Source organism: Geotrypetes seraphini, chromosome 7 (assembly GCF_902459505.1).
Source record: "Geotrypetes seraphini chromosome 7, aGeoSer1.1, whole genome shotgun sequence".
Lineage (NCBI taxonomy): Eukaryota > Metazoa > Chordata > Amphibia > Gymnophiona > Dermophiidae > Geotrypetes > Geotrypetes seraphini.
In genome coordinates this window covers 196,188,619-196,211,714 of record NC_047090.1, presented here as the reverse complement: position 1 = coordinate 196,211,714, position 23,096 = coordinate 196,188,619, and the positions used below count along the sequence as shown (strand labels likewise).

General features: G+C 47.3%; 2 protein-coding genes across 12 annotated transcripts in view; one reads left to right on the top strand and one right to left on the bottom strand.

The window, feature by feature from the left end:
• Positions 1–16,172, bottom strand: part of ALDH6A1 (aldehyde dehydrogenase 6 family member A1) — a 172,552-nt gene extending 156,380 nt beyond the window's left edge. Inside the window, exon 1 of one of the 4 annotated variants that reach the window (XM_033951060.1) lies at positions 16,033–16,172. Coding sequence is in view for 2 of the 4 variants with exons in the window: in XM_033951056.1 (XP_033806947.1) it covers positions 15,745–15,780 (36 nt within the window). In the remaining 2 variants the exon portion in view is untranslated. Of the gene's footprint in view, positions 1–15,485; positions 15,709–15,744; positions 15,918–16,032 lie in introns of those variants that run through there. The other 3 variants (XM_033951056.1, XM_033951058.1, XM_033951057.1) reach the window with 3 other exon arrangements.
• Positions 15,751–23,096, top strand: part of LIN52 (lin-52 DREAM MuvB core complex component) — a 358,493-nt gene continuing 351,147 nt past the window's right edge. For 7 of the 8 annotated variants that reach the window (XR_004540048.1, XM_033951067.1, XM_033951066.1 and 4 more), the window contains exon 1: positions 15,880–16,008. Coding sequence is in view for 7 of the 8 variants with exons in the window: in XM_033951067.1 (XP_033806958.1) it covers positions 15,990–16,008 (19 nt within the window). In the remaining variant the exon portion in view is untranslated. Of the gene's footprint in view, positions 16,009–23,096 lie in introns of all 8 variants that reach the window. The other variant, XM_033951064.1, reaches the window with a different exon arrangement.

Below are 23,096 nucleotides of genomic sequence, written 5' to 3'. Positions count from 1 at the left end.
CTTTGGTAAGAATTTAGGATGAATACGGAGGACCACCTTGTCATGATGAAATACTGTGAAAGGAGGGTCTGCTACTAAAGCTTGTAGCTCACTGACTCTACGAGCAGACATGAGAACAAGGAGAAAAACCACTTTCCAAGTGAGATATTTCAGATGAGCTGAAGACATTGGTTCGAACGGAGGGTTCAATCAATCAAGCAAGAGCCACATTGAGATACCAAACCACTGGAGGTGGTTTGAGAGGTAGTTTAACATTCAAAAGTCCTTTCATGAATCTGGAAACCACAGGATGAGCAGAGAGGTTTCCCCTCTAATGGCTGATGGAAAGCAGCAATTGCACTGAGATGGACTCTAATGGATGTGGATTTGAGGCTTGAGTGTGATAAATGCAACAGGTAATCTAAAACTGAAGCCAAGGAGGTAGATTGAGGCTCCTTGTGATGAAGGGTGCACCAAGCAGAAAACCTAGTCCATTTCTGGTTGTAACATTGCCTAGTAGTAGGCTTTCTAGAAACCTCTAAAATGTATGCTACAGATTGAGAAAACTGGAAAATGGCAGTTATGTTGAAAGGTACCAAGCTGTCAAGTGTAGAGACTGCAGGTTGGGATGAAGTAGAGATCCTTGACTCTGTATAAGCAGAGATGGAAAAACTGGTAGAAGTAGTGGCTCCCTGCTACTGAGTTGAAGTAGGAGGGAGAACCAAGGTTGTCTGGGCCACCGAGGAACTATCAGAATCACGGTGGCATGTTCGTGTTTGACGAGTGTATTGAGAATCAGAGGGAATGGAGGAAACGCATATAGAAATCTGTTCATCCATTCCAGGAGAAAAGCATCTGCCTCCAGGCGGTGATGAGAGTAAATCCTGGAGCAAAACTGAGGCAGTTTGTTGTTGTGGGAGACGCAAAGAGATCTACTTGGGGAGTCCCACACTGAGAAAAAATGTGATGGAGAGGTGAGGAATTTAGTGTCCCATTCGTAAGGCTGTAAAAGACGACTCAATTTGTCCACCAGGAAGTTTTTCTCTCCTTGAATGTAGACGGCTTTCAAAAAGATGTGAAAAATTGCCCAATTCCAAACCTTCTGAGCTTCTTCGCACAGGGGAAGAGATCCTGTTCCTCCCTGCTTGTCGACGTAGTACATGGTGACTTGACTGTCGGTACAAATGAGGACTACTTGATCGTGAAGATGCTGAAAAGCTTTGAGGGCATTGAAAATAGCTCTGAGTTCCAACAGATTTATGTGACACCTACGATCTATGCTTGGCCAATGCCCTTGAGTATGGAGACCATCAAGATGAGCCCCCCAAGCATAGGTCAAGGAATCTGTCATGAGAACCTTCTGATGAGGGAGCGTTTGAAACAGTAAAACTCTGGAGAAATTGAAAGAAAGCATCCACCAGTGGAGAGACTGTTTGAACGAAGGAGTCAGTGCAATGCACTGAGAGAGAGGATCGGAAGTCTGCGCCCATTGAGAAGCCAGAGTCCACTGAGGAATTGAGTTGAAGTCTGGCAAAAGGAGTCATGTGAACTGTAGAGGCCATGTGCTCCAAAAGAACCATCATGTGTCTCGCTGAAAGAGAGGTGAGGGGCAACACTTTGTGACAAAGTTGTATGAGAGTATCCTGATGTTGTTGAGGAAGGAATACTCTGAGTTGCACAGTGTCCAGTACAGCTCCAAAGAACTGTAGCTGGGATTTTGGAAAGTTTACTTCGAACCCCAAACTTTGTAGGAACCAAATACTCCATTGGGTCGCTACAATAACCCTCTGAGATGTTGAGTCTTTGATGAGCCAGTTGTCCAGGTACAGGAAAACCTGAAGACCATGACTGCATAAAGCTGCTGCTGATACCACAAGGCACTTGGTGAAAACTCTGGGAGATGATGCCAGGCCGAAAGGTAGCACTCTGTATTGAAAATGATGATTTCCCACTTTCGAGAGGCTGGATGAATGGGAATGCAAGTGTAAGCCTCTTTGAGATCCAGAGAGCTTAACCAATCGTTGTGATCCAGAAGGGGATACATGGATGCTAGAAACAGCAAACAAAATTTTTCTTTGACAAGAAATTTGTTGAGAGCTCTGAGGTCCAAGATAGGTAGTAGATCCCCCATCTTCTTCGGGACAAGGAAGTAACGGGAGTAAAAACCCATGCTCTGTGTTCCAGAGGAACTTCCTCGATGGCACGGAGATGAAGCAGAGCTTGGGCTTCCTGAAGAAGAAAGGAAGTCTATGACTGATTGAAAGGATACTTACTCTCTTGGGGGGAGATCTGGTGGAACCTGAAGAAGTGACGAGAGTAACCTTACCTGATGATTGTGAGGACCCAGAGGTCGGATGTAATTAGTTCCCATCGCTGGTAAAAAATAGGGAGACAACCCCCGATGGGAATAGGAGAGAACAGAGGCAGAACGATTGATGTTATGCTCTGTGTTATATGGTCAAAAAGGCTGAGTGGACTTTGGTGTAACAGGAGTTGGGACGTGTCGAAGTGGAAGATGATATTTTCTTTCTCAAGGGACCCTAGGCCACAAGAGGGCACCCGCTCAAACTCAGGGGCGGAAAATTTCATGGCGACACCAGAAAGTATTTCTTCACAGAGAGAGTGGTTGATCATTGGAACAAGCTTCCAGTGCAGGTGATCGAGGCAGACAGCGTGCCAGACTTTAAGAATAAATGGGATACCCATGTGGGATCCCTACGAGGGTCAAGATAAGGAAATTGGGTCATTAGGGCATAGACAGGGGGTGGGTAAGCAGAATGGGCAGACTTGATGGGCTGTAGCCCTTTTCTGCCGTCATCTTCTATGTTTCTATGAGTCTGAGGTTTACGCTGCTTTTGTTGTTGTTGTTTCTTAGGCGGTGGCCTGGAATACAGTGCTGACTTTGGAGGTTAACCCCTCCGATAGGAAGGAGGAGGCCTATAGCTTTTAGCAGTGGAAGGTTTCGGCTTAGGCCGAATTATAGAGGCAAACGATTTCTCATGCTCCAACAAGCGTTTTGTAGCTGCCTCAATGGAGTCGTCAAATAACTCATTCCCCTGATATGGGATGTTGGCCAGACAATCTTGCAGATTTGGGTGCATATCTACAGTGCAAAGCCAGGCTACTCGACGCATGGCCACTTAGAATGCTGTCACCCTGGAGGACATTTCAAACGCATCACATGCAGCCTGAACCATATGCATGCGAAGTTGACCCAGTGTGTGATGCATGTGTTAAAACTCTGGAAGCCAATGTTTAGGTATACTTAAAGAACGTAGGCATAGCATTGACCCAATGCTTCAGATAGGACATGAAGACAAAATTATACTTCAAAATCTTATTTGTCATCATAGAAATTTGATACAGCCGACGGCCAAACTTGTCCATGGTCCTTCCCTCTCGGCCAGGTGGAACTGTGGCATAAACTTTTGCAGGATTGGTTTGTTTTAGAGAAGACTCCATGAGAAGAGATTGATGGGATAGTTGAAGGAACCATCTTATAACGGGATTCTAGCTTTGCTGGCACTGCAGGAACGGTGTATCCAGATTTCTTTTGAAAGTCTGAGAGAGAATGGCATTCATGGGTAATTTGAGAGAATCCCTAGGAGGATTAGGCATACCCAGTTCTTCCAAATATTCTTTAGAGTACTTTGAGTCAGACTCCAAGGTAATGTTGAGATCTTTACTCATTTGACGTAGAAACTTAGTAAAAGACACCGGATCAGATGAGGGATGTCCATGAGGTGAAGCTGAACGAGAGTCCCTTGAAGTACCCCTTACAGCAGAGAAAGAAGGTGAAGCCTCTCTGGAATATTGGTACCAAAGGTCTGAATCCATAGGTAAAGATGAAAAGGAACGTCCACTCCTGGAATGAGTAGGAGAAGCAGAACGTTTTCGTTTTGAAGAACCAGATGGTGAAGAAAACCTCGCCGGAGAAGAACTTGAATGGCGAGAATGTTGTGGTTGTCGAATGTGAAGTTCCATAGTATATTTCCTCGACAAGGGAATTGGTTGTCTTGAAGAGTCTTGATGCCTCGATAAACGAGGTCTGTCTCGAGAAGACCTGGGTCTTGATGAATGCCTTGACAGATGATGAGGAGATGAACTGTGCCTCGAAGAACGAAGTAGTGATATTGAATCCAGCCTCAATGTGGAATGTCAAGGAATCCTCACCCTGTGCTTCAGAGGGCAATGCCTTATGTTGAGAGGTAGGGCTGGAGACTAGGGAAGCTAAACTAGAACATAGAGCGAGGTCCGCAGCGGTCAAAACGGCAGTCAGGGAGGCCAAACTTCGAGTGGAAGAGACTCTGGCAAAGAACATGAAGAAAGGGGACAAATTCTTCTTCGGGTATATTAGTGATAGGAAAAAGAACACAGACGGGATAGTACGCCTTAGAAAACCAGATGGGAACTGAGCAGAATCAGATTCCGATAAAGCAGAACTATTGAATGAATACTTCTGCTCGGTCTTCACCTGTGAGGCACTGGGGCATGGTCCGCAGTTGCAGGCAAGGCCCAGTGTTAAAGACCCATTTCAGAATTTAGAGTTAACACCTGGCAACGTCTACTACAAACTGGCTAGACTCAAGGTGAACAAAGCCATGGGACCGGACAATCTACACCCCAGAGTGCTCAGTGAGCTGCGTGATGTCCTGGCAGAACCGCTATCAGGATTCTTCAATCTCTCCCTAAGTTCGGGGAGAGTCCCCATAGACTGGAAAACAGCTAACGTCGTTCCGCTGCACAAACTAAACTAAACTTTAGGTTTGTATACTACATCTTCTCCACGATTGTAGAGCTCGGCACGGTTTACAGGACTAAGATAGAATGGAACTCCAAGGGTGGTTGTGGATTAAGAGTAAAGGAGGAATAGAGGGTTTTAGGGTACCAGAGAAGGGGGAGGTGTTATATTTTTGAGAAAAGCCAAGTTTTCAGATGTTTTCGGAAGAGTTGGAGGGAGCTCAAATTTCGGAGAGGGGATGTAAGGTTGTTCCAGAGCTTGGTGATTCTAAAGGGGAGGGATGTCCCTAGTTTTCCAGCATGAGATATACATTTTATAGACGGGAAGGATAGTTTTAATTTTTGGGAGGATCTGGTGGAATTGGGATTAGAGGAATTCCAAGATAGTGGAATAACGGAAGGAAGAATGCCGTGAAGGATCTTGAAAGTTAGGCAGGCACATTTGAAGTGGACCAAAAGGGTTGCAGGGCAGAGGCTGCAAACTACAGACCGGTGAGTCTCGCATCAATAGTATGCAAACTCATGGAAACACTAATCAAATGTAAATTAGACGCAATCTTGAATGAGGAGAATCTACGGGATCCCAGTCAACACGGATTCACCAAGGGTAGGTCCTGCCAATCCAATCTCATCAGCTTCTTTGACTGGGTAACAAAACAGCTAGACTTGGGAGAATCCGTGGACGTTGTATACTTAGACTTCAGCAAAGCTTTCGATAGTGTCCCGCAACACAGGCTGTTGAGCAAGATGAAATCAATGGGGGTGGGAGAAACACTAACTACTTGGGTCAATGACTGGCTGAGTGGCAGACTTCAGAGGGTGGTAGTTAACGGTACCCTCTCTAAAACATCAGAGGTGACCAGTGGAGTACTGCAGGGCTCAGTCTTGGGCCCGCTCCTTTTCAACATATTCATAGGGGACCTAACTCAGGGGCTTCAAGGTAAGATAACGTTATTCACTGACGACGCCAAACTATGCAATATAGTGAGAGACGGCAATTCACCTGATAGTATGACACAGGACCTACATTTGTTGGAGCTTTGGTCCTCGACCTGGCAGCTGGGCTTCAACGCTAAGAAATGCAAGATCATGCACCTCGGCAGCAGAAATCCGTGCAGAACTTACACCTTGAATGGTGAGACCTTAGCTAGAACTTCAACAGAACGAGACTTGGGAGTGATCATAGAAACATAGAAGATGACGGCAGAAAAGGGCTACAGCCCATCAAGTCTGCCCACTCTGCTTACCCACCCCCTGTCTATGCCCTAATGACCCAATTTCCTTATCTTGACCCCCTTAGGGATCCCACATGGGTATCCCATTTATTCTTAAAGTCTGGCACACTGTCTGCCTCGATCACCTGCACTGGAAGCTTGTTCCAATGATCAACCATTCTCTCTGTAAAAAATACTTTCTGGTGTCGCCATGAAATTTTCCGCCCCTGAGTTTGAGTGGGCGCCCTCTTGTGGCCGAGGGTCCCTTGAGAAAGAAAATATCATCTTCCACTTCGACACGTCCCGTGATCATCAGCGCAGACATGAAAACTGCTGATCATGTGGAGAAGGCTTCATCTAAGGCAAGACAGATGTTAGGTTGCATCCGCAGGAGTTTCGTCAGCCGGAAGCCTGAAGTCATAATGCCATTATACAGAACCATGGTGAGACCTCATTTGGAATACTGTTGTGCAATTCTGGAGGCCACACTACCGAAAAGATGTGCTGAGAATAGAGTCGGTGTAACAGATGGCCACCAGGATGGTCTCGGGGCTCAAGGATCTATCGTACGAGGAAAGGCTGAAAAATTTGCGGCTGTACTCACTCGAGGAACGTAGGGAGAGAGGAGACATGATCGAGACGTTTAAGTATATTACCGGCTGTATCGAGATGGAAGAAGAGATTCTCTTTCTCAAAGGACCCTCAGCCACAAGAGGGCATCTGCTCAAACTCAGGGGCGGGAAATTTCATGGCGACACCAGGAAATATTTCTTCACCGAGAGAGTGGTTGATCCTTGGAACGAGCTCCCGGTGCAGGTGATTGAGGCAAACAGTGTGCAAGAATTTAAGAGCAAATGGGATGCCCATGTGGGATCCCTTAGAGGGTTAAGCCAAGGGAACCTGTCACCAGGAGTGGGATCCCTAGGATAGTAGACTTGGGGGTGGGTCAGTAGAGTGGGCAGACCTGATGGGCTATGGCCCTTATCTGCCGTCATCTTCTATGTTTCTATGAAGTTGAAGAGCGAGGTCGAGACACTTGCAAGGACTCATCTCCTTGTAAAGAGTGTTCAGACTGACCTCGAGGTACTCTTAAGGACTCGACTCCTTGTATTACTGCTCAGTGCTCAGGCTGGACTGCAGAAAGCAGAGTCGAGGCAGGAGTCAATTTGGCAAGCATATTACCAAACTCCTGATGCAGAATAGTTTCCACCAGATCCTTAACAACATCAAAGCCAGCACCGAGACCACTGAAGCTGGTACGGTTGGTGTGGCTATGGACTCAGAGGAAGACGACCTGGAGGAAGAGTGTTGCCTCGATTTTGAGACCCTTTTCTTGGACAGTCTCGGAACCACCGGTTCTAAGGATGGCATGGGCTGTGACTTCGGAAGAGTTGACTTAGATATCTTACCTGATGGAGACACTGAGGATACCGGCCCTTCAGGAGATGATTTAGCAGACTTTCCCCAAGGATGAGGATTTCCCCCATCAAGGAAGGCTTTAACGAGGCTGAGATTGAGGTTGAAGATTTGAGCCCCACAGAAGATTTAAACGGAATCGAAGTCGAGGGGACAATCAGGGTTGAGGCTTTAGTTGAGGAAAGATCCATACCCCCGAAGATTTCTCAAGTTGAACTCAATGACGTTTAAGGGCTCGATTTTTAAGTGTAGCACAGCGAGCGCACAATTCTGGACGATGATCGGGCCCTAAACACTGCACACACCATTTATGTGGGTCAATGACAGAAATCGCGTGTTGATACTGGCTACACTTCTTGAACCCCGTGACCGGCTGGGACATGGATTGAAAAATGGCTGTGGCACAATCGAAGCATGCAGGCTGAGGCTGCGGAGTAGGCTCTGCTGTGACACGACAAAAATTAAAAAAGAAAACTACTTAAAAAAAAAAAACACAAAAAAACGCTACACTACGACCCTGTAAAAAGAAAATAAGTACATGAGCCACGGTGATGAGAAGGCAAGAGATTGAACTAACTCTTGTGTAGAGCTTTGAAACGAGGGCTTCTCAGCTCTGTGGAAAACTTAGAACTGAAGAGACGCGTGCCCTATGTCAGGCGGGAAGGCACTCGTGCATGTGCGGTGTGGCAGTCGGAAACTTTCCAAAAGTTCTTCAAGCAAGTCTGCTTGTGAAGCTGTCCACATCGGGGCTCCATGGTTGACATCACCTATATGTTGAGAATATGTTGCCTGCTTGTCCTGGGATAACAACGTTTTTCAAAGTGGTATTTTTATTTATTCACAAAGATGGATCATATCACCTGCTGCCCAGAGAGTAGAAGTTTTATCTGTTATAAGTTTCTATAATTCCAATCTGTTGTATTTTATCCGTATCGTATGTACTAGCTTAGCTTGTTGTGAACCGCCTGGAACTTTTTTGATATGGCGGTATATAAGAATAAAATTATTATTATTATTAGATTACAGGACCAGAGGCAACATGGATTCACTAGAGGTAGGTCTTGTCAGACAAATCTGATCAATTTCTTTGACTGGGTGACCATATCCTTCTCGTATCCCTCGATTAATACAGAGGTGATACAAACGTCAAAGTGGTTGGAAACCTACAGATAGGATAAAAGTATTCCACGCACTTCTAAGAAATGCAAGAAATAAAATCACACCTCCCCATTCCTCCTCCGAGAAAGCCGGAAGGAAGTGGGAAAGCAGCTGGGAAGAAGGAATGACACCACCTTAGGGAGAAACAATGCTACTGTCCAAATTGACACACCAGAACTCATAAAGCACCAAAAATTAAAGCGTGCAAGACAAGTCCAGCACTTCAGAAAACCACTAAGCTGAAGTCATGGCCACAAGAAACCCCGTTGTAACAGCTTCTCCTGTAAAGGCTCAACCAAACGGAGCCAGCCGTAAACTGCAAAGAACTACCTGAAGACTATAGTCCTATGAGGAACTGAAGTACATGAAGATATAGACCTTTTAGGAACTGAAGTACATGAAACGGAGAAGCAAGTGAAGAGCGAGACACCCAGCTCTTGTAACAAGCTAAGAATGCCACTTGAAGCCGACCCAAATTAAACAGAGAAGTCTGGAAGGGTGGTATACCTCGAGAACCACCCAAGAATCGAAAACCCTCCAGTTGCCGGTATCGCCCGAAGACAAGAAGAAAGAAGCTGCTTCGTCTAACACTTACACCTCAGCTGGGACCTATGAGAAAAAATCCAGAGGAGCCTGGAATCTCAACAGTCGGACATTCAAAAGACCTATTAGCTCCTCCTCCCATGGATAGTGCAGACAATCCGGAAATACCATGTTCACCGTGCCCTGAAAGCGAGCCTGAGATGTAACATGCATCTAATCAACGGCCAGGTGAAAACACTAAAAAAAAAAAAAAAAAAGACAAACCAGAGGCGAAAAAGAATCAACGCGCCTACTTCCGCTGACAGACACTCCCTGCATCTGCTGAAGAAGCTAGGAAGCTGTGCACTTGGAGATGAGGACTAGTTCTTGCAGATCTCACCCCTATACAAAGAGCTTGAACGTTTGAGCAAACAATCCCAATTTCCAGGATGTATAAGAGTGTCCTGTCTCAGACCATAACACAGCGACAGAAGATGAGATTGAAGCAGAACCATAACTCTGTTTGCCAACTACACATACCTCCTAGGCTATGAGAAATACTACCGCCATTACCCCGTGCCAAAAGACCCTTAACGCCATTGCGAAAGAAAGGTCTGAAAATGAAGTGCAAGTCGGATCAAGCACCACTCTAGAGGAACGAACAAGCACTGAGTCAGCTGTTGAGAGCAGATTGCTTGTGCCGAGGATTGAAGGCACTGAGCCCCCCAACTCAAGAGCCTGACCTGTATGGTGACCATGACCTTGTCAAGCCACCAAAATCGTGCTGAGTGATGCCGGAGTATCCTAGAATATACTATGAATGGCGTCTTGAGATTCTGGAAACCTCCGGAACCAAAGCAGCGGCTGCAGCGATCTTATGTGAATGCAAGCTGAAGGTCCTAGTGGAGTCACCACCATGGACCCCCAGAACCTGTACAGCCATAGGCTCAATTTGGGAGAGGAAAGAAGAATGCGAACAGAGACTATAACTTGGCCTCTCCATTCTCAGGGAAGAAACACTCGGCTCAGCTACTTGACGAACAACACCTCCAGAGATTCAAAAAATTGGTACAGGATAAGAGAGCTCATTATAAATATGAAGATGGATAGCCAAATAAGGAAGAAAAGAAATCACCTGTATGTGTATGACAAACTGACCCAGCTTAAGACGTCCGAATCAAACAGTCTTTCAAAAAAGAATATAGTTGAATTCCCTCGTTGCGCCAAATGGCAGTACGGGCCTCATGGTTCAAAGCGTTCATGGAGCCATGCCAAGGCCAAATGGCAACCAGCCAAAACTGAGATCACTCCCTGAGACCTAGGGAATATAGAAACTCACAGTTGTGCTATGGAAATGTATGAGATCCAGCTCCAGTCTAAGTCCTCTTGATTCATTTATTTATTTCTTCTTGGGTACAAGGAATGAAATGGACTAACGTCTCTGTGTTCTGAAGGAACTAAAAGAACTGCCGCGGCAGAGCAAATCGGGGCAGTAGAGGCCGCAAAGCGGCCGCTGCTGGAGCCAAGAGGTTTGTCGACCGCGGGAAGGGAAGGGGGTGGCGGCGGCAAGGGACTAGGGGAGCTGGCTAGACTGCGGAGATGGCGCACCTCTTCAAAAAAGTGTAGGCGGCAGGTGACTGAAGGAGTTTCAGCTCAGGAACGGCTGGAGGGTGCTGCAGGTGGCCCATGCAGGTAAACATTCTCACAGGAGGGGAAAGGGGGCTGCTTCGGGGGGAGGGGTGTGCTTGGAGACAGACAGCTTTGCTTGGGGGGGGAGACAGAAGGGGGACCACGGAGAGACAGGGAGGAGCTGGAGCGGGAGAGGGAAAGGGGCCTGCTTTGGGGGAGGGGTGTGCTTGGAAGCAGACAGCTTTGCTTGGGGGGAAAGACAGAAGGGGGGCCACGGAGAGACAGGGAGGAACTGGAGCAGGAGAGGGAAAGGGGCCTGCTTTGGTGGAGGGGTGTGCTTGGAGGCAGACAGCGTTGCTTGGGGGGGGGGGGGAGACAGAAGGGGGGCCACGAAGAGACAGTCAGGGAGGAACTGGAGGGGTAGAGGGAAAGGGGTCTGCTTTGGGGGAGGGTTGTGCTGTGAGGTAGATAGCTTTGCTTGGGAGGGGAGACAGAAGGGGGGGCCACGGAAACACTGTCATGGAGGAATTGGAGGGGTAGAGGGAAAGGGGGCTGCTTCGGGGGGAGGGGTGTGCTGGGAGGCAGATCGTTTTGCTTAGGGGGGGAAGACAGAAGGGGAGCCACGGAGAGAAAGTTAGGGAGGAACTGGAGGGAGAGAGGGAAAGGGGGCTGCTTTCTAGCACCCGTTAATGTAACGGGCTTAAACACTAGTATATATATATATATTTGCTTTAGGATAAAGTAGTATTGTAGCTGTGTTCAGTATAAAACTATTCGAGGCTTGGGATCAGATGGTTTGCAGAGACGGAGACAAATTTTTCCCCGTGTCATTCTCTAATATGAACCACCCTTCAATCTTCAGGTATTACAGATTATTTTTTTTCATGCAAATTCTTTTTATTGGCATTTTCAAATAGTCATACAAAATGAGCAAGTACACATAAGAACATAATAGCCTTACTGGGTCAGACCAACAGTTCTCACGGTGGCCAATCCAGGTCACTAGTACCTGGCCAAAATCCAAACAGTAGCAACATTTCATGCTATACCGATCCAAAGCAAGCAGTGGCTTGTCCCATGTCTTTCTCAGAGGTATGCTGTCTGCCTGGTGCCAAAATCCAAGATGTTACGGAGAACTTGCAGAGACTCATCAAGCCTGATGACTACTATCTGATGCTGCTCATCCACATTGTCACTAACGATACTGCCAGGTACCCCTGCAAAAGTCTCAAAAGTGACTGTGACTCTGGTATTCTCGTCCAGCCTCTCTGTCAAAGGTAAAGGGCAGATAAGCTCTCTTCATGGAGATGAGTGCATGGCTACGTGGATGGTGTTGTCAAGAGCGTTTTGGCTTCCTGGACCATGGGATGATCTTCCAAGGGCTGCTGAGCAGGGTTGGTGCGCATCTATCAAAGAAGGCTGGCTAATCTACTGAAGAGGGCTTTAAACTAGAAGTGATAGGGCAGGATGATCAAAGCTCCCGGGTGAGTATAAGCCCTCAGGTATGTAAATCACTGAATACCTCTACACAGAAGGGAAAAGGGAGCAGTGTCTGGAAAGCAATATATACTAAAGCTTGAAGTAAGGTAAACAAGATTCTGTATCTAGAAGCTGTGATGGATGAAGAGAAGATGGATATAGTGGCGATCACAGAGACATGGTTCACAGTGAACCATGTCTGGGATGTAGATATACTGGTGTATAATCTGTTCCGGAAAGACAGGGTAGGAAGAAAAGGAGGAGTAGCGTTATATGTTAAAGATTATTTTAAAGCTACACAATTGCAGGATCTGCAGGGCAAAGAAGAGGCACTGTGGATCAATTTGGAAAGGAGAATGGTTAATATATTTACATTGGTGTGATATACAGGCCTCCTTCACAGACGGAAGAAGCAGACAGACCAAAAAGCTCAAGAATTTTGACAGGACGTCTGCGAAGGGCTCATTTCTGAATGGTAGCACAGCGTGGGCAGGACTCAGGACAATGTTCGGGTCCTAAACACCAACGATGGGGGTCGGTCAAAGAAATGGCCTGGCCACACTGGCTACACTTTTTAAACCCGGTAAGAGGTCAGACATAGACAAAAAATATAGCCGCCAAACGAGGGCCGGTGGCAGGGCCTAAGCTGAAGGGCCGGTGGACGAAAACCGGCGGAAAAAAAATCAAAGTAAAAAAAATAAAAATATATATATATATATACAAAGACGCGTCGCACAGCGACTTGTAAAATAAATAAAAGAACAAAGAACGTCACGGTGCGAGAAGGCAACTAGAAAAAAGCAGAGCTGTAGAAACAGGGCTTCTTGGCTCCGCAGAAAACTAAGAACTGAGGAGACACACGACCTAACTCAGGCGGGAAGGCACTCGTGCATGCGCGATGCAGCACTCGCAAACTCTTTGAAAGTTCTACAAGCAAATCTGTTTGCGAGGCTGTCCACTATGTGGCTCCATGGATGACATCACCCACATGTTGAGAATATGCTGCCTACTTGTCCTGGGATAATATATGAAAACTTATCTCACTGTAGTACAGTAATCCTGAAAATCTGAATGGCTAAGTGTGCCTCCACAGGAGGACTAAGAAGCCCTATCCTAGCAGAAAGGACAACTAAAGAGATATAGAAACCAATCTTTTCCAGAGACGGGGAAGCTGCAGAATTATAGGACATAAATAGAGGCTGCAGGGTGCCAGACTTAGGAGTAAGATCAGGGATAGGGCGGTGGATGTCTGGAATATCTTTCCCAATGAGGGAATGAGATGAAATTGAAAAATGCATGGGCTACATACAGATTCACTACATAGAATGAGGATGGGTGAACACTGAACTGACCTTGTGGCTGTTGAAGCTATGATGAGCAGGAATTGCTTAGATCAGGGGTCCCGGAACACCGGCCCACTGTCTGGTACTAGGCCATGGATTGTGCCGAAACGGACCGCACAGAATGAATAACATTTTTGATTTTATTTACATTAGTTTGCAAGGTATTTTATTATGAAAAGTTACCACTTCCATCCGTGCCTCTTTCCTGCACTTATCTCAGTTTTTTTCAGCAAGTCCACAAGCTAACCCTAAAAAAAAAAATGAGTAAAAAAACAAACGTCGCTGGAGAACTTCTTTGAAAAGGGGGAAAGACCCAATGGTGAGACAGCAGAAGACTTCAAGACTGCCAACAAAAAAAGAGCTGCATTTAAAAGAAAACGCCAAGAGTCCTACTTAAATTACAGATTCATTGCAACAGGTGATTCACATTAGAAACATAGAATATGATGGCAGAAAAGGGCTATAGCCCATCAAGTCTGCCCACTCTAATGACCCACCCCCCTGACTTTACTCCCTTAGAGATCCCACATTCACCAAGCCCACTCTGTATAATACATTACATTACATTACTGATTTCTATTCCGCCTCAACCTTGCAGTTCTGGGCGGATTACAAAAGAGACCACTGGACATTTCCAGGATAATTACAAAGAGACTTCTGGACATTTCCAGAAGAGTTACAAGAAGAATGGTGCAGTACAGTTTAGGGAATGGGATATGGCAGGGAAGATTGGGCTATTCCTGTGGGTTTACAATTCGGGATGCTGTACAAATAGAAGATAGTGCAGTTCCAGTATATATACAGTTAGGGAAGCAGTTGACATGCTTGAGGCTTTGAAGAGAAGGGTGACTGGTGAAGGGGGAGGATGGGGGAGTTACGCTGAGGGGAATCCAGGTTAGGGTTATGACATAGAGAAATGATGGCTAGCCAAAAAATGTCACCTGCACTTAACAACATTTTGCATGATGTGATTAAAATTATTAACCACATCAAAGTACATCCCCTTAACTCAAGTCTGTTTGAGCAGCTCTGCGAGGAGATGGAAGAGCACAAATGTTTTCTCTTACACACAAAAGTAAGATGACTTTCTAAAGGCAAATCATTGGCCCGAGTTTTTGAGTTATGGGAGCTGCTTCAGAGATTTCTTTTAGAAAAAGAGACACCACTGGCAGAACATTTCAGGTTGCAAAACTTGCTTACTTGTACAACATATTCAACCTGCTCAACCAACTCAATCTGTCACTTCAGGGGAGAACAACTATAAATAAAGTGGCTGCATTCAAAGCGAAACAAGAATGACATTAGAATTTTTGACCTTTCAAACATTAGCAGGGATTTTGGTAGAAACTGTGCCTGGGTTTTCATTCTCCCATCTAGTGCACAATCACCTATCTCAGCTTTCAAAAGAGTTTTGAGCATTACTTGCCAAGCACAAAAGACCCCCAAAGAGGGAAGGAATGGATCCACGACCCATTTGTGAAGAAGCCAGGTGAATTTACATTGAGATCGCAAATGATGGTGGCCTTAAAAGTATAATAGAGACAACTTTAAATTTCCATATGCTCTGGATTAAAGTCAAGAACGCTGAAAACCCTGCTTCCATTTCCAACATCCTATCTTTGTGAAGCGGGGTTTTCTGCAGTGACAGCAACCAAAATGAGACGGAACAGGCGGATGGAGGGAAACAAGCTCAGGGCTCCCGTATCGGCAGCACTGGCCAACATTCTTTATATTATCTACATGATTTCCCCCTCCTCCATTTTTTTAGAACTGAGTTGATGCATGATTTATCCCGTTAATTCTTTTCCCCCAGTTTTATGAAAACTGGAAAATAAAAATAAAAATAAAGGGCCTGCCTCGCGTCTACCAGCGCTTAAGCTCGTCCATGAGCTTGCTTAAGCCTACAATGTAGACACTTTGACTTAGGCGCTTTATTTAAAAAAAAAAAAAAAATTGGTTGCCTGCAATTGGGCCCAAAGGGCATAATAGAAAATATAATCATTACATTTGGAATTAAGTTATATATTCTGCAGTTTACTGAGGTAAGGCCTTCATCCTCCCTTGCCCTTTGGGGCTGTGTGAAGGGCTCGTGCTGGTCTCGGAGGGGAGCAGAGCCGTTGGCAGGTGTCACAGGGGGGGGGAGGGGGAGGCGCTCGAGCTGGCGCCTGCCGCAGGTGGAGGGGGGGGGAACGTTCTCACACACACACGTGGCTCTCAGCGACTTCACGGCTTACGAAGCCCCCCCCCAACCCGGTCCCCCATACCCGGCGGGCGCCGCTCCATCTCAGCGCGAGCTGCATCTTTGTCCCAACGCTCCGCGTCCCTCCAGAGTCACGAGAGTGCGACCCTTAACCTCCGCAGCCCATTGGCCGGCTCGCGCGCGCCGCCGCCGCCTCCTCTTTCCCGCCTCCCACTGGCTCAGCCGGGCGTCGTGGGCGGGGTCGGCTCGGCGCGAGCTCGCCCTTGAAGGGGTGGAGCGGACGTGCTCACGTGACGGGCTCTGGGGTCGATGGCGGCTCTCGCAGAAGGTAAGCGGACGTCGGCTTACTTGCCTTTATCCCTCGTCGCTCCTGGGGTTTTAGCAGCGTGACGGGGCCGTGGCGCCCCCGTCGTGGCGAGAGCGTGGTAGAAAGAGCCGAGGCCCGCCTTCCTCGCTCGCCGCGCCAAGGAGGCCTCGCTCTCCGGCGCCTCTCTTAATGGCAGCGCCCAGGTAACGCTGCTCTCGACTCGGTCTTCCTTCCCTACTCATGCCCACCGTGGCTCCTCGGACTCTGCTCTAGCAAAGCCAGCGCTGCTCTCACACCGCCTGTTGATGCACAACACTCCCAAATGACCTACTGGTCCAGGCGCATGCTTCAAAGCTTAGGTTGCCCATTGCTTGTGAGGTAGAAAAGAGAGAAGGGGGGGAGGGGGGCTGACGATTACATGAGGGGAGCACTTGTCCTGCCTGAGCAGGTTGACGATTGCATGAGGAGGAGCACTTGTACTGCCAGAGCAAGTTGACGATTGCATGAGGGGAGCGCTTGTCCTGCCTGAGCAGGTTGACGACTGCATGAGGAGGAGCACTTGTACTGCCAGAGCAAGTTGACGATTGCATGAGGAGGAGCACTTGTACTGCCAGAGCAAGTTGACGATTGCATGAGGAGGAGTACTTGTACTGCCAGAGCAAGTTGACGATTGCATGAGGAGGAGCACTTGTACTGCCAGAGCAAGTTGATGATTGCATGAGGAGGAGCACTTGTACTGCCAGAGCAAGTTGACGATTGCATGAGGGGAGCACTTGTACTGCCAGAGCAAGTTGATGATTGCATGAGGAGGAGCACTTGTACTGCCAGAGCAAGTTGACGATTGCATGAGGAGGAGCACTTGTACTGCCAGAGCAAGTTGATGATTGCATGAGGAGGAGCACTTGTACTGCCAGAGCAAGTTGACAATTGCATGAGGAGGAGCACTTGTACTGCCAGAGCAAGTTGACGATTGCATGAGGAGGAGTACTTGTACTGCCAGAGCAAGTTGACGATTGCATGAGGAGGAGCACTTGTACTGCCAGAGCAAGTTGACGATTGCATGAGGAGGAGCACTTGTACTGCCAGAGCAAGTTGACGATTGCATGAGGAGGAGCACTTGTACTGCCAGAGCAAGTTGACGATTGCATGAGGAGGAGTACTTGTACTGCCAGAGCAAGTTGACGATTGCATGAGGAGGAGCACTTGTACTGCCAGAGCAAGTTGATGATTGCATGAGGAGGAGCACTTGTACTGCCAGAGCAAGTTGACGATTGCATGAGGGGAGCACTTGTACTGCCAGAGCAAGTTGACAATTGCATGAGGAGGAGCACTTGTACTGCCAGAGCAAGTTGACGATTGCATGAGGAGGAGTACTTGTACTGCCAGAGCAAGTTGACGATTGCATGAGGAGGAGCACTTGTACTGCCAGAGCAAGTTGACGATTGCATGAGGAGGAGTACTTGTACTGCCAGAGCAAGTTGACGATTGCATGAGGAGGAGCACTTGTACTGCCAGAGCAAGTTGATGATTGCATGAGGAGGAGCACTTGTACTGCCAGAGCAAGTTGACGATTGCATGAGGGGAGCACTTGTACTGCCAGAGCAAGTTGACAATTGCATGAGGAGGAGCACTTGTACTGCCAGAGCAAGTTGACGATTGCATGAGGAGGAGTACTTGTACTGCCAGAGCAAGTTGACGATTGCATGAGGAGGAGCACTTGTACTGCCAGAGCAAGTTGACGATTGCATGAGGAGGAGCACTTGTACTGCCAGAGCAAGTTGACGATTGCATGAGGAGGAGCACTTGTACTGCCAGAGCAAGTTGATGATTGCATGAGGAGGAGCACTTGTACTGCCAGAGCAAGTTGACGATTGCATGAGGGGAGCACTTGTACTGCCAGAGCAAGTTGACAATTGCATGAGGAGGAGCACTTGTACTGCCAGAGCAAGTTGACGATTGCATGAGGAGGAGTACTTGAACTGCCAGAGCAAGTTGACGATTGCATGAGGAGGAGTACTTGTACTGCCAGAGCAAGTTGACGATTGCATGAGGAGGAGTACTTGTACTGCCAGAGCAAGTTGACGATTGCATGAGGAGGAGCACTTGTACTGCCAGAGCAAGTTGATGATTGCATGAGGAGGAGCACTTGTACTGCCAGAGCAAGTTGACGATTGCATGAGGGGAGCACTTGTACTGCCAGAGCAAGTTGACAATTGCATGAGGAGGAGCACTTGTACTGCCAGAGCAAGTTGACGATTGCATGAGGAGGAGTACTTGTACTGCCAGAGCAAGTTGACGATTGCATGAGGAGGAGCACTTGTACTGCCAGAGCAAGTTGACGATTGCATGAGGAGGAGTACTTGTACTGCCAGAGCAAGTTGACGATTGCATGAGGAGGAGCACTTGTACTGCCAGAGCAAGTTGATGATTGCATGAGGAGGAGCACTTGTACTGCCAGAGCAAGTTGACGATTGCATGAGGGGAGCACTTGTACTGCCAGAGCAAGTTGACAATTGCATGAGGAGGAGCACTTGTACTGCCAGAGCAAGTTGACGATTGCATGAGGAGGAGCACTTGTACTGCCAGAGCAAGTTGACGATTGCATGAGGAGGAGTACTTGTACTGCCAGAGCAAGTTGACGATTGCATGAGGAGGAGCACTTGTACTGCCAGAGCAAGTTGATGATTGCATGAGGAGGAGCACTTGTACTGCCAGAGCAAGTTGATGATTGCATGAGGAGGAGCACTTGTACTGCCAGAGCAAGTTGACGATTGCATGAGGGGAGCACTTGTACTGCCAGAGCAAGTTGACGATTGCATGAGGAGGAGCACTTGTACTGCCAGAGCAAGTTGACGATTGCATGAGGAGGAGCACTTGTACTGCCAGAGCAAGTTGACGATTGCATGAGGAGGAGCACTTGTACTGCCAGAGCAAGTTGACCATTGCATGAGGAGGAGCACTTGTACTGCCAGAGCAAGTTGACCATTGCATGAGGAGGAGCACTTGTACTGCCAGAGCAAGTTGACGATTGCATAAGGAGGAGCACTTGTACTGCCAGAGCAAGTTGACGATTGCATAAGTAGGAGCACTTGTACTGCCAGAGCAAGTTGACAATTGCATGAGGAGGAGCACTTGTACTGCCAGAGCAAGTTGACAATTGCATGAGGAGGAGCACTTGTACTGCCAGAGCAAGTTGACGATTGCATGAGGAGGAGCACTTGTACTGCCAGAGCAAGTTGACGATTGCATGAGGAGGAGCACTTGTACTGCCAGAGCAAGTTGACGATTGCATGAGGAGGAGCACTTGTACTGCCAGAGCAAGTTGACGATTGCATGAGGAGGAGTACTTGTACTGCCAGAGCAAGTTGACGATTGCATGAGGAGGAGCACTTGTACTGCCAGAGCAAGTTGATGATTGCATGAGGAGGAGCACTTGTACTGCCAGAGCAAGTTGATGATTGCATGAGGAGGAGCACTTGTACTGCCAGAGCAAGTTGACGATTGCATGAGGGGAGCACTTGTACTGCCAGAGCAAGTTGATGATTGCATGAGGAGGAGCACTTGTACTGCCAGAGCAAGTTGATGATTGCATGAGGAGGAGCACTTGTACTGCCAGAGCAAGTTGACGATTGCATGAGGAGGAGCACTTGTACTGCCAGAGCAAGTTGATGATTGCATGAGGAGGAGCACTTGTACTGCCAGAGCAAGTTGATGATTGCATGAGGAGGAGCACTTGTACTGCCAGAGCAAGTTGATGATTGCATGAGGAGGAGCACTTGTACTGCCAGAGCAAGTTGACGATTGCATGAGGAGGAGCACTTGTACTGCCAGAGCAAGTTGACCATTGCATGAGGAGGAGCACTTGTACTGCCAGAGCAAGTTGACGATTGCATGAGGAGGAGCACTTGTACTGCCAGAGCAAGTTGACGATTGCATAAGGAGGAGCACTTGTACTGCCAGAGCAAGTTGACGATTGCATAAGTAGGAGCACTTGTACTGCCAGAGCAAGTTGACAATTGCATGAGGAGGAGCACTTGTACTGCCAGAGCAAGTTGACAATTGCATGAGGAGGAGCACTTGTACTGCCAGAGCAAGTTGACAATTGCATGAGGAGGAGCACTTGTACTGCCAGAGCAAGTTGACAATTGCATGAGGAGGAGCACTTGTACTGCCAGAGCAAGTTGACGATTGCATGAGGAGGAGCACTTGTACTGCCAGAGCAAGTTGACAATTGCATGAGGAGGAGCACTTGTACTGCCAGAGCAAGTTGACGATTGCATGAGGAGGAGCACTTGTACTGCCAGAGCAAGTTGACGATTGCATAAGGAGGAGCACTTGTACTGCCAGAGCAAGTTGACGATTGCATAAGTAGGAGCACTTGTACTGCCAGAGCAAGTTGACAATTGCATGAGGAGGAGCACTTGTACTGCCAGAGCAAGTTGACAATTGCATGAGGGTAGCACTTGTCCTGCCACAGCAAGTTGACGATTGCATGAGGGGAGGACTTGTTCTGCCGGAACATATTGATGATTGTATAAAGGGAGCACTTGTCCTGCCGGATCAGGTTGACAATTACATGAGGGGAGCACTTGTACTGCCAGAGGATGCTGCATGAGGAGAACACTGCCCTGCCAAAGAAGGCTACCGATTGCATGAGGGGAGCACTTTATCTTGCTGGAGCAAGCTGCCAATTGTATGAGGGAAGCACTTATCCCTCCAAAGCAATGTAAAAAAATATTTTCACATTTTGCCCCTCCCCTTCCCTTATGATGTGTGCCTATGATGCGCTCCTGTAAGGCAAGCCTATGATAGACATAGACGCTCATGCACACATTCATGCCTCCGTGGAATATTCTCATGTGTCAGTGGTTTTCTCCAACAATTGATTGGATGGGATTTCCATAGGCCTCAGCAAACCTTATTTGTATACAAAGTTGTTTAAACCTCAATCGTTTTCAAATCGGAAAATTTAAAGGCACCACAGCAACCCACATAGATTTTAAAGCATCTGGGCCCTATACTTAAGAACATAAGAAGTTGCCTCCGCTGAGGCAGACCAGAGGTCCATCTCGCCCAGCGGTCCGCTCCGCGGCGGCCCATCAGGCCCTTTTGCCTGAGCAGTGGTCCCTGACTAGCCTTATAACCTATCTCTACTCCTATTCCTGTAACTTACCTCTACTCCTATCCCTATAACCCATCTCTACACTTATCTATACCCCTCAATCCCTTTGTCCTCTAGGAACCTATCCAAGCCTTCCTTGAAGCCCTGTACAGTGCTCCTATCTACCACAGCCTCTGGAAGCACATTCCATGTATCCACCACCCTCTGGGTGAAAAAGAATTTCCTAGCGTTTGTTCTAAACCTGTCCCCTTTCAATTTCTCTGAGTGCCCCCTTGAACTTGTGGTCCCCTTTAGTTTGAAAAATCTGTCCCTGTCTACTTTCTCTATGCCTTTCAGGATCTTGAAGGTTTCTTAAAGAAAGGAAAGCACTGCTTCTGAATAGCAGCAACTTCTTCCTAGTTGCCATCAAGACATACGACATTCTAGCAAGCCATCATGGACATCTGTGTTCTCTTTCCAGCCAGACAATATAGGTAGATAGAATAGTCACACCCATAAACACATCCAATAGCTTAGCTCTTCCTTTGTTATAAATGTGTTAGTTCAACTGAATTTGACTGGAAGATCAAACACACACTCAGTTCACTCTCAGACTTACCCAAAACGGTTTCAAATATGAGCAACCAAATGACATGAAAAAAGTTTTCACTGCAGACTTCAAGACCAACATACATCAGAGCCACCAAGGCGTCCATAGTGCTCTCTGAGCTACATAAGTAAAGAGATTGTGTTACCTATAGGTGCTTGCTATAAGAGGCTTGAGCTGCAAATCAGACTCAACAAGCCTCCCCAAATTCAAATAACAAAAGAACCGGTAGAAGCAGCCCAACACAAAACTTTTGTTACTCCAGCAGTAATGGCAGGGATTCCCATTCCACTGGTGGTGGTCTGCATGCACTCTAGCAATTGCAGCAGACCTGCCTCAGGGACTTGGCCTTCCCCCTGACATGTTCTGCCTGCTCTGATGCAACTTTCTAAATATCAGATGAGAAATTCTTTTCAATTGAAGTTTCCTACAGTTAAGAAAATGAAAATGACAGTTTTGTTGTCTATTCAATATCAACTGCTAGTTACTGGAACCATCTTTCTCTGGGACTGCAATTTTATGGTCGTCATTTTCAGTTTAGGAAACTTAAAATCTTGTTTGTTTTCAACATGACTGAATTTATTTGAGCTCAATTATTGTAGTACAAATTTTTACTGTCTAATAATTTCTGGACAAGTTCTTGTTTCCTACTTTTGTTATCCATCCTTGAACTAATTAGATAAAGGCGTAATAGAAAACCCATATAACATAACTACCTGCTTCTGCAAGGCCAGGGTGTATCACAGAGGGAAGGCAGAGTTCTGAGGCAAGCCTGCTGTAATTGTTAGAGTACAGACCGCTACCAACAGAGACAGACTGATTAACTTCAAGGCAAGTGTCTGACTGGGGAGGGGGAGGGACTAAGAGAGAGACACTGTAACTGGGGGGGTGGGGGGATGACAAAAGAGACGCTTGTTGAACCTGATGATGATGGGAGAGAGTTGATGCTTCTCTGATGGGGTGGGGACGGACAGGCAATCTGCAGGCAGGCGGAAAAGGTGCAGAAGTCAGGACCCTGGAGGGGGAGACGCGTTATAGATATGGACTTCCAGGGGAAAAGAGAGAGAGAGGCTGGACTGGAATTGGAGACAAGAGAAGAGACAAGGAAAGATTCTGGATGGAATAGAAGACTCGACCCTGGAGGATGGGAAGAGGAAGAAATATTGGCCCAAGAGTAGGGGGGAGGGACAGATAAACAAGAAGAGGTGCTGCATTCAGGAAGGAGAGAGGAGTTATGGTAGACCAATGGAGGAAGGGGGGGGAGAGAGAGAACTGGACTGGGGAGGGGCAGAGAGGAGAAAAGATGCTGGATGGAAAAGAAGGGGGGGGGGAAAGACACTGGACACAGGAGGGAGAAATACTGGACTGTGAAAGAGTGGTGGGAATTGAGAGGGAGAGATC